This window comes from Rhinopithecus bieti, unplaced genomic scaffold (assembly GCF_001698545.2).
Source record: "Rhinopithecus bieti isolate Rb0 unplaced genomic scaffold, ASM169854v2 scaffold_13621, whole genome shotgun sequence".
Classification (NCBI taxonomy): domain Eukaryota; kingdom Metazoa; phylum Chordata; class Mammalia; order Primates; family Cercopithecidae; genus Rhinopithecus; species Rhinopithecus bieti.
Window position 1 is genome coordinate 332,243 of NW_016807522.1, and position 11,588 is coordinate 343,830.

General features: G+C 45.5%; 1 protein-coding gene across 7 annotated transcripts in view; it reads left to right on the forward strand.

Moving 5' to 3' along the window:
• HNRNPUL1 (heterogeneous nuclear ribonucleoprotein U like 1) overlaps window positions 1-11,588 on the forward strand; it is a 52,144-nt gene that overhangs the window by 7,493 nt on the left and 33,063 nt on the right. For all 7 annotated transcript variants that reach the window (XM_017882694.1, XM_017882697.1, XM_017882691.1 and 4 more), the window contains exons 3-5: window positions 5,514-5,667; window positions 7,513-7,586; window positions 9,684-9,823. In XM_017882694.1, coding sequence (XP_017738183.1) covers window positions 5,514-5,667; window positions 7,513-7,586; window positions 9,684-9,823 — 368 coding nt within the window. The remainder of the gene's footprint in view (window positions 1-5,513; window positions 5,668-7,512; window positions 7,587-9,683; window positions 9,824-11,588) is intronic.

Here is an 11,588-nt window from a genome sequence, read left to right on the forward strand (position 1 = left end):
AATCTTACATATTGAGAGTGAACAATATAGATAGACTTATTTTTTCCATGGTTATTTGATCTCACTAATTATACATTTAATAATGATCAATTATAAGTTAATGTACATAATTGTTTTATTAAATCTAAATCATAGTTAAACATTTGTTTAATAATCTAAGTTAGTATTGCCCTTTAATGTCTCTCAGTAAATTAGAGTTACATTTACTCACCTAAAATTTTAAGAGTTTTCAATTATATTTTGTTCTACCTATTCCTTTCTTTTCTTGAATTACGGTTGATGCAAAAGTAATTGTGATTTTTACCATTGAAAGTAAGGGAAAAGATCACAATCATACTTGCACCAACCTAATAAAATAAACCAACATACTTATTCTAACACAACGAGATCATGAAGAGTAAAATCTTAGACTTTGAATGATTGAGACTGTTTTGTTTGCTGGTTTGTCTGAATGCTGGTATCGAAGAGATATGATTCATTTTATTTTACGTGGAGTGGTAGAGTAATGACTTGAAGAACTGGTAACTTTCCCTTAGCCAACCGCTATTCTAAGCTCTTTACATCAACATATCATTTAATTTTCAAACAACCTTGAAGGGGAGTGCTATTATTATTCTCTTTAAGGGAAGAAGAAACTGAGACATAGAGAAGTTAACTAAACTTTCTGAAAGTCAAACAGGTAGTGAGTGAGACAGCCAAGCATCTGGACTCTAAAGCTTAGGCTCTTAACCACTATTCTTTCCCCGGCTTCAATATCCTTGGCTTCAACTTATAGGAGCTTAAAGACTGAGAGTTGCAAATATAACCAATAAGTTATTTATCACCTCCATGTAATATTTTCCTTTTGGGAAAGCTATGAATGTCTTTTTGTTGTATAACAAATGTTTCTAATTAAGGCATGTGAGAGAAGAATTTTCCATTTATTAAACTACATTGGTTCTTGAATTCTATTTATGTTACTGACTATAAGCTCATCAGAGGTGTGTTTTTCTTTTGTTTCAAATACAATTAGGAAACCCAAACAAATTTGTTTTAAATGTTTGAAGTAGATACCTGAAGTAAGAACGAATCAACATAAGAAAGCGAATCAATAGAAACAGGGAGGAGTTCTGAAGGTCTGCATATGTGTGTCTTCATACCTGCAGGACGAAAGCAAAACCAGGTCTCCTCCTTTAAGATTTGAAAGTAACAGATGTACATATAATATTCATAGTGATTGAGTAAAATACATTAAAGCAGTCCTTCTTAAGAAACCAATGTTACAAAGCTATGGAGATAGAAGCCAAAATTGGTGAGTGTTCTTTATTGTCCAATGCTGTGCATGCCACTTTGTATACATTTTCATCTAATTTTCCTAACGACTTAGTGAAGGACGTATTATTCCATATTAAAGTTGAGGATCTCAGAGCCGTTCAAGTAATGTCCTTAGTGAAGAAGTAGCATGGTTCCATTGGGAGCCACATCTTATCTAGTGCCCAAAACTGTCATTATCCACGTTCTCTTTTAAGAATCCTACAGCGTTAGGCCCGGCACGGTGGCTCACGCCTGTAATCCCAGCACTTTGGGAGGCCGAGGTGGGCGGATCACAAGGTCAGGAGATCGAGACCATCTTGGCTAATACGGTGAAACCCCGTCTCTACTAAAAATACAAAAAATTAGCCGGGCGTGGTGGCGGCCACCTGTAGTCCCAGCTACTCGGGAGGCTGAGGCAGGAGAATGGCGTGAACCTGGGAGGCGGAGCTTGTGGTGAGCCGAGATTGTGCCACTGCACTCCAGCCTGGGCAACAGAGTGAGACTCTGTCTCCAAAAAAAAAATACAAGAATTAGCCAGGTGTGGTGGCGGGCACCTGTAATCCCAGCTACTTGGGAGACTAAGGTAGGAGAATCACTTGAACCTGGGAGGCAGAGTTTGCAGTGAGCCAAGATCGTGCCATTGCACTCAGTCTGGGCAACAAGAGTGAAACTCCATCAAAAAAAAAAAAAAAAAAAAAGATGTTAGTCTCAGGACCCTGGAGAGTTGAGACCCCCTAGACTAATGTTTGAATCTTATTTAGGATCTTAGAATGGGGGAGCCAGAAAGAGCCTTCTAAGTCTAATCTGGTATTTCTCATGTTCTGAAGATTATTGTTCCAGGGGATATTATTAGGGGATTCTCAGAAAAGGGTTCCCTAGCCAAATGTGTCTGGAAAATGTAGCATGTGCTATATCATCTCTTGGAAATTCACTGTGCTTGTTAGAACATTAAAGACGCTGAGAAGTCCTGAATTTAAAAAAAAAAAAAAAAAAAAGCTGTGTGTCAGGCCTCAAGCCAGGTGCACTGGCTCACACCTATAATTCCAACACTTTGGGAGGCCAAGGTAGTAGGATCATTTGAGACCAGGAGTTCCAGACCAGACTGGGCAACATAGTGAGACCCCTTCTCTACAAAAAATTGAAAAATTAACCAGGCATGGCTATGACTGTGTACATGCACACACCTATAGTTAAAGCTACTCAGGAGACAGAGGTAGGAGGATCACTTGAGCCCAGGAGTTTGAGGCTACAGTAAGCTATGATTGCACCACTACACTCCAGCCTGAGTGACGGTGCAAGACCCTGTCTCAAAGGAAAAAAAAAACTAAAAAGTAGGTCAGGGCATAGTGGCTCGTGCTTGTAATCCTAGCACTTTAGGAGGCCAAGGTAGGAGGGTCACTTGAGCCTAGGAATCCAAGACTAGCCTGGGCAACATAGTGAGACCCCTGTTGTCTTAGAAAAAATTAAAATTTGACTGAGCACGGTGACATGCCTGTAGTCCCAGCTACTCAGAAGACTGAGTCAGGAGGATCACTTGAGCCCAGGAGTTCGAGGCTCCAGTAAGCTATGATTGTGCACTGCACTCTAGCCTGGGCGACAGGAAGACCTTGCCTCAAAAATAAAAACAGGCCGAGTGTGATGGCTGTTACATGCCTGTAATCCCAACACTTTGGGAAGATTGCTTGAGTATAGGAGTTCAAGATCAGCCTGGGCAACATAACCCTGTCTCTTTAAAAAATAAAAATATTACCTGAGCATGGTTGAGCATGGTTGCACATTCCTATAGTCCCAGCTACTCTTTTTTTTTTTTTTTTTTTTTCTGAGACGGAGTCTTGCTTTGTCGCCCAGGCTGGAGTGCAGTGGCGCGATCTCAGCTCACTGCATGCTCCGCCTCCCGGGTTCACGCCATTCTCCTGCCTTAGCCTCCTGAGTAGCTGGGACTACAGGCGCCCGCCACTGCGCCCGGCTAATTTTTTGTATTTCTTTTTTTTAGTAGAGACATGGTTTCACCATGGTCTCGATCTCCTGACCTTGTGATCCGCCCGCCTCGGCCTCCCAAAGTGCTGGGTGGGATTACAGGCGTGAGCCACCGCGCCTGACCCCAGCTACTCTTTTTTGTTGTTGTTTGTTTTTGAGACGAAGTCTCACTCTTGTTCCCCAGGCTGGAGTGCAATGGTGCGATCTCGGCTCACTGCAATCTCTGCCTCTCGGATTCAAGCGATTCTCCTGCCTCAGCCTCCTGAGTAGCTGAGATTTCAGGTGCCTGCCACCACGCCTGGCTAAGTTTTGTATTTTTAGTAGAGATGGGGTTTCACCATGTTGGCCAGGCTGGTCTCAAACTCCTGACCTCAGGTGATCTGCCCGCCTCGGCCTCCCAAAGTGCTGGGATTACAGGCATGAGTCACTGAGCCCAGCCAAGTCCCAGCTACTCTTGACGCTGAGGTGGGAGGATGGCTTGAGCTAGGAAGTTGAGGCTCCAGTGAGCCGTGATGGCACCACTGCATTCCAGCCTGGGCAACAGTAAGCCTCTGTCTCCAAAAAAAAAATTTTTTTTAATAAATTTAAAAACCTTGTGTCGTCTTGAGCTGGTGTTGCTGAAAATATTTTTTTTAATAAAAAATAGACAAAAAACTTTGTGTTGTATTGTTTAAACTTAGGATTTCCCAAGCATGTTAAGTATATATTTTTATAGAACAAAGTTCCCCGTGATGCCAACTCTCTCTTTCCTTTTTTTTTTTTTTTTTTTTTGTTGAGACAGAGTCTTGCTCTGTTGCCCAGGCTGGAGTGCAGTGGCGCGATCTTGGCTTACTGCAAGCTCCGCCTCCCAAGTTCAAGCGATTCTCCTGCCTCAGCTTCCCGAGTAGTTGGAACTACAGGCACCCACCACCACACCCAGCTAATTTTTTGTGTGTTTTTAGTAGACACGAGGTTTCACCATGTTGGCCAGGATGGTCTTGATCTCCTGACCTCATGATCCGCCCACCTCGGCCTTCCAGAGTGCTGGGATTACAGGTGTGAGCCACCACTCCTGGCCTCTCCTCCCCATTTTATAGATTGAGGAGTTGGCTTGTCCGATGGCAGAGCTGGGGCTAGAACCTAGGAAACTTGCTCCCAGACTAGACCTTTTGGTTAATAAGCAGCATTCCTTATCATTTGTGCCTTACTATTTGGAAAGCAGGGTCCCACTATTGAGAACTGATGGAGCCCGGACTGACCCCCAGTTTTGTGCTGCTTTTACTGTGTTGTGGCCCCCCAGTGCCTTTTCTTAGTGTATCTGGTTGATTTTGTCTAATGCCATTCTGGTTCATCCACAAAGTTAAATCCCCAGACATTTCTTGTGGGTGGCTCAGAACTTTAATGAATGTAGGTTAAACTGCAGATTTGTGTCAGGCTCTCTGAGACTTGTAGGATCATTCAGCCCCAGGAGAATATTTTCTGTGCCGTTATCCACAGACATTCATCAGGAGCCTTGTGTGAGCCCAACCTATTGCTGGGAACCAGGGAGGCTCTCTTCAGGATGGCTGAGCACCATCCCTGCCCTAGAGAACCAGGAGCCTTTTCCGAGTGATGTGATCCACATGCCAAAGCTGGGGAATGATCCAAAATGGTCTGGGGTTGAATGCAGAAATGAGTAGATGTGAATGAGCCTCGGCATCAGGGATTAATGCTGTGGGAGAAATTAAGCTAGCCTACATCTATGGTTTGCGCTTGGTTAGGCACTGATTCCTGGAGTCTGCCTGAGACTAGGACTTACCCATGGTCCACAGCACGGTATCCCATCCTGACTTTCTGTTAGTGGTATGATTTAAAGAGGTTATTGCACCTATGGGATGGCTTAACCAGAGTGATTCTGGCCTCTGTTGGTAGGGCAACTAAAGCCCGTAGAGTTAGCTGCAGGACCACAATACCCTGTTGAATTCATCCTCTCCCCCTCCCTTGCCAGACTGAAGAAGCTTTGTAAGAACTGAGGTGAGAGGTTCTTCGGGAGGAGAAATTGGAGAATGTAGGGTCATGGCATCTCAGATCCTAGCCTTGTTCTCCGGTATGGCCTTCTTGGTTGGCTCAGCAGGCTTCTGTTGAACTCAGCAAGCTGCCTGTGCCCAGCCCTTCATCACTGTAGTGAGGATCCTGCTCACATCTCCCAAGGGAAAAGGGACCAGAAAAGTGATAGCTGGGGAGCTTACAAGTGTCCTGACCATCTGAATTTGTCCTGACAATAGAAATGAAGACAGAGATGAAGCAAGGAGCACCCACCAGCTTCCTCCCGCCTGAAGCTTCTCAACTCAAGCCAGACAGGCAGCAATTCCAGAGTCGAAAGAGGCCTTATGAAGAAAACCGGGGACGGGGGTACTTTGAGCACCGAGAGGATAGGAGGTGGGTGTATGAGGCAGCAGTCACCCTTGCTCTGGTGGGTCTCTATATCCACAGCCTCGTGCTTGCTGGGGACATTTGCACTAACCTAGAGGGGCTGAGTAGAGATTCCCTCTGCTTTCACACTCTTTCTATTCCTTCCTGTGCTTACTACCAGATTCAGCTTTCCTAAACTTTTGGTCCTTCCCCCAGTTCCTCCCTTCTTACCTGCAGGGTAACTTGTAAATATCTTAGACTTTTCATGTGTGAGATGCCAGCCTGCCTCTTCTGTCCCTTTGCCTTACTGCCCCTGCAGTCAGCTGCTTGATATCTGTAATGAAAGAAAGATCTGTTTCCTAACACTACTCCCAAACACACATCCTCTTCCCATTCATCCACTCGTTCAGTCAACTCTCACAGTGCTGTCACGAAGTGCCCACTCTTGGGCTGGACACTAGCAACATAAAGATGGGCAGTGAGTTTTGCCTTCTGTTGTTCCAGTATGGGGACTCAGACACATACACAAGTAAGCCACAACCTCTGAGGTGAGTAGTCAGGATGCAGGTGAGTTTCAGGAGCTCAGAAGAGGGAGCAGCCTCTGCTTTGGTCATTTCTCTTCCCTAACAAGCCCTTCCTTCCTTTCCCTCCAGACCAAGTCCTTTCCTTCCCTCCTTCCTTCCTTCCTTTAGCTCCTATCTGAAGCCTTTTGCAATTTTGAAAACTAGCAATGGCCATTATGCTCACCTGGATTAGTCATCTGACACATTCCAATTCCTACCTGGCAGAGTCCACCTTCTAACTAGCTTGTTACTCTCTGAGACAGGGCCTGGCTCTCACAGGCTATGACTTAAGTTAAGACATGGAGCCCACCTCATATGGTGTTCTTCCACTGCTGCCACAGAGCAGAGGCCTAGAAGCTACTTGCTGATGGAGAGCAGAGGAAGAACACTCACTCTGATCCTGGGCTGGCAGGGAAAGTTTCGTAGAATGGACTTAACATGTGATGAGCACAGACTCATGAGATGAGGCTCATAAGTCTCCTTCATGAGTGGGACCCTGGGCAAGTCATTCTACTTCTCTGAGCTTCTCTTGAGGAAGGAGACTCATCCGTGTTAGCCCTGGCCTGGCGAGGCCAGAGGGGCCCTCCACCAGAGGGAAGCCTGCTGCTGGGAGAGTCAGCAGCCAGATGGGCATAGGCTCCCCATCTGTGCATGTAGTGCACTGCGACCACCCAGACTGTCCAGGCAGGACCCTGAGTGTTAGTTAGACTCTACCTTTCTACCCTTCTTCCTCATTCCTGTACAGCAGAAACCAACAGTGTTAAGTCCGTTTTTTAGTGTTTTGGTAGGAAAATGAATATCGTTTATAATTTAGGACACTGAAAAAAATGGGTCATCTCACATTCTCTCAGATGTAGGATTTTAAGAAGCCTGGTACCTGGATAGATAGTAATTATTGGGATTTATCTAGGCTCTTGCACATGCCCCTTCCTGGCCAGCACCCTTTTGAGATACCACAGCCTCCAAACAGTAACAGAGATCAGTGTGGAAGTGATTGTCAACATGCAGAGGGTATGGATTAGAATCTTAGGGTGTAAAAAAAGAGCAAAAAAGTTCCCTAAATGATTCTGATGCCCCCTTCAGCAGAGCATGCCCTCTCCAATCCCTGTCTCCACCCTAGGAGTTGATGGTCATTGCTCTCATTGCAAGGATGTATGGTTCCAGAGTTCTTTTGCCCACTTCTGTGGGAAGAAATGGAGATTCAGGAAGCAGTCTGGAGGCCACTTGTAGATTATAGCAGAACATTCATTTTCTTTCCTTTGTGCTCATGTATTGTTCTTGTGTGACTTAACCCCTGTTTCTAATACAGGGGCCGCTCTCCTCAGCCTCCTGCTGAAGAGGATGAAGATGACTTTGACGATACCCTTGTTGCTATTGACACCTGTAAGTCTTTGGAGTGCCCATCTAATTCTGCCTTACAGTCAGTATGGGGAAATTGTGTCTTGACCTTCACCAGAATCCCTGCCTGGCACCATCTAAAGACATTGTTAGTCCACATGTGAGACACAGCTTAGCTCTGGAGCAAGAGTCCTGGTTTGGAGGCAGAAAACCTACTCCCAACTCTAACAGTGGGACCCTGGGCAAGTCATTCTACTTCTCTGAGCTTCTCTTCAGGAAGGAGTAATTCTGCTGTAATAACCTCAGAGGACTTTCAGGGAGACTCCTCAGTGGATACGGTAGCAATTTGGAAAACCCTGAACTGCCCTGTACACACAGAGGTTGTCATCTAATCAGGAAGGGAATCTGAGTGCTGCTGGGGAAACTTAACTCTTTGACAACCAGTTCCCGTTTCCATCAGCTGCTCATGTTCCTGGTGAAACCAATGCCACTGTGTCTTCTGAGGCACAAACCTGGCCCACCCTGCTGTCTGTCTTCCAGTTCAGCTTTCTTTCCACTGGATAAGTGGCTTTCACCTTCACTGCGCATCTGAGCATTGGAGGCTTTATTTATTTATTTATTTATTTATTTTTTTTTTTTTTTTTTTTTTTTTTTTTTTTTGAGACGGAGTCTCACTCTGTCGCCGGGGCTGGAGTGCAGTGGCCGGATCTCAGCTCACTGCAAGCTCCGCCTCCCGGGTTTACGCCATTCTCCTGCCTCAGCCTCCCAAGTAGCTGGGACTACAGGCGCCTGCCACCTCGCCCGGCTAGTTTTGTATTTTAGTAGAGACGGGGTTTCACCGTGTTAGCCAGGATGGTCTCGATCTCCTGACCTCGTGATCCGCCCGTCTCGGCCTCCCAAAGTGCTGGGATTACAGGCTTGAGCCACCGCGCCCGGCCTTTGGAGGATTTATTATAAAAGTCCTTTTCCTCAGACCTCCTAGTCAGAGTCTAATGAAGAGCCTATGAATCTAAATTTTTATATGCACCCAGAAGCCCGGTCAGATCTGAGAATACTGCACTTCTCAACAGAGCACAAGATAAGCAGCAATTTATCTATTTCTACAGAAGCTTGTGTTTATAGAGCACTGGCTACATGCTTTTGTAAGAGATAAAGATATATACAGTCTCTAATATCGCAAGCTCTCAAAGACAAAATCTACCCAGAGTAGAGGTAAACATTGTTTAAAAAGTGTTGGGGGCCAGTGGTTCATGAGGCAGCGTCTGATGAAATGCAAATATACAGACCACAGTGGTCAGCCTTCAGAGAGAGGAGAGCACCTCATGGGAGGGATGGTCAGGAAAGGCTTTCTTGGAGGCATGACTGGCTCCTTGAATATTGAGAAGGGTAAGAGCAACAGTAGGAAAATCCTAGGCCCATGAGAGGAATTAGGAGCCTATGGGGCACCTGGGCATTGTTTCCTGGGTGGCAGGTGTGGATCAGGGTCAGATCCCTGTATAGCTGTTGGAAACAGAAGTCTGGTTCCCAACTTGATAGAATTAGCACAGAGGGCGGTGGGAATATATGGTGGTGGTGATCAACCTTTTTGTATTCTAAAATCTAGTTTGAGTCTGGGCAACATGGCGAAACCCTGTCTACGAAAAATACAGAAATCACCCGGGCATGGTGGCATATCCCTGTAGTCCCAGCTACTCAGGAGGCTGCGGTGGGAGGATGGCTTAAGCCCCCAAGATGTGTTCACTTGTGTACTCCTGGTCAGCACTTGGGGAACTTCCCTCTGCCTGTTTCTTAGGACTTTTAAAACATCAACCAGGTCGGGCATGGTGGCTCACGCCTGTAATCCCAGCATTTTGGGAGGCTGAGGTGGGCAGATCACCTGAGGTCAGGAGTTCGAGACCAGCCTGGCCAACGTGGAGAGACCCTGTCTTTACTAAAAAAAATACAAAATTAGTCAGGTGTGGTGGTACATGCCTGTAATCCCAGCTACTCGGGAGGCTGAGGCAGGAGAATCGCTTGAACCCGGGAGGCAGAGGTTGGGGTGAGCCAAGATCACACCATTGCACTCCAGCCTGGGCAAAAGAGCGAAACTCCGTCTCAACAAAACAAAACAAAACATGAGCCAACTGGGCTTTTCCTTCACAGATAACTGCGACCTCCACTTCAAAGTGGCCCGAGATCGGAGTAGTGGCTATCCGCTCACAATTGAGGGCTTTGCATACCTGTGGTCAGGAGCCCGTGCCAGCTATGGGGTCAGAAGGGGCCGTGTGTGCTTCGAGATGAAGGTAAGTAGGAACAAGAGAAGGGGAAGGTCAGAGAGGTCCATCCATTGTAATATCCTGACACCAGCCACCTTGGTCAGAGCTACAACTGGAAAAGAGATTGGATCGTGCAATACTGTGTCCAAGCAGACAAAACTGTGATGAACTCAAGAGAACTACATCATTGCTAAATGTCATATCAGAAAAGCAGGCCAACCATACATTGCTTCATCAAGCAGATATTTCCTTGGTGAGACTTGACCCAGGTATTGTATAGTCAACCAGTGTAGTGATGACATGTTTGTAGAACTGAGAAAATATGTTGTTTGGAAGAAAAGTGTTCTAGAAAGAATAGACTCAGGTGTCACTTAGTAAAGGGAGGCCAGAGGGAAAACAGGGCAAAGAACTGCCAGCTTAGGCCAGCATCTGCTGTCATCTCTGCACAGTTCCATGTCAAGTTATGTTTATGAAAATAATACATGCTCATGTTTAACAAAAGTTTAGACAGCACAGAAGAGTATAGGATATAACAGGTTATTCTCGCTGGGTGCGGTGGCTTACGCCTGTAATCCCAGCGCTTTGGGAGGCTGAGGCAGGTGGATCAAGAGGTCAGGAGTTCAATACCAACCTGGCCAAGATGGTGAAACCCCGTCTCTACTAAAATACAAAAAATTAGCCGGGCGTGGTGGTGGGCACCTGCAATCCTAGCTGTTCGGGAGGCTGAGGCAGAGAATTGCTTGAACCCAAGAGGCGGAGGTTGCAGTGAGCCGAAATCATGGCACTGCACTCCAGCCTAGGCGACAGAGTGAGACTCTGTCTAAAACAAAAAAAAGCCCAGGTTATTCTCATGTCCTCTCAGTCTCCATCCTACTCCCTGGAGGAAACTTCTGTGTTAACAATTTCTTACCTATTTGTGTATCCATACTTACTGATGATAGCTAATACTATAGAGCTCTTTGCATGCACAAGATACAGCACCAGGCTTTTACATGGATTATCTCCATTAATCCTCACAGTACCATCTGAAAACAGGTACTGTTAGCCCCAGTTTTAGAGGTAGAAACTGAAACACAGAGGGTTATATTTTATTGACCACGACACCACTGATGTAAGTTGCACATTATTTTATGTCCCTCTCATAGAGAAACACTGCCAACTAAATAAACTACACAGTGTTTTCTTTTCTTTTGGTTTTTTGTTTGTTTGTTTGTTTTGTTTTGTTTTGAGATGGAGTTTCACTCTTGTTTCCCAGGCTGGAGTGCAGTGGCACGATCTTGGCTCACTGCAACCTCTGCCTCCTGGGTTGAAGCAGTTCTCCTGCCTCAGCTTCCCCAGTAGCTGGGATTACAGGCATGTGCCACCATGCCCAGCTAATTTTGTATTTTAGTAGAGATGGAGTTTCTCCATGTTGGTCAGGCTGGCCTTGAACTCCCAACCTCAGGTGATCTGCCCGCCTCGGCCTCCCAAAGTGCTGGGATTACAGGCATGAGCCACCGTACCCAGCCTACACAGTGCTTTCTCGTCACATTTATTTTGAGATGGATCCTGATTTCAAAGATGTTGAAAAGTGTATCTGAAAAGCCAGTGAGGCCACAGGTAGATACGGATATTCGGCAGTCTAGTAGTCTCTTAATACAAAATTAAGTCAGAAGTCCTTTTTTTTTTTTTAAATACTGTATCTTGGACATTTTTTCAATAGCAGTACATTAGCCCAATGTACTGCTTTGCTCCCTTATTTATGTATGTATGTATTTATTTATTTATTTATTTATTTTTTTTTTTTTTTTTT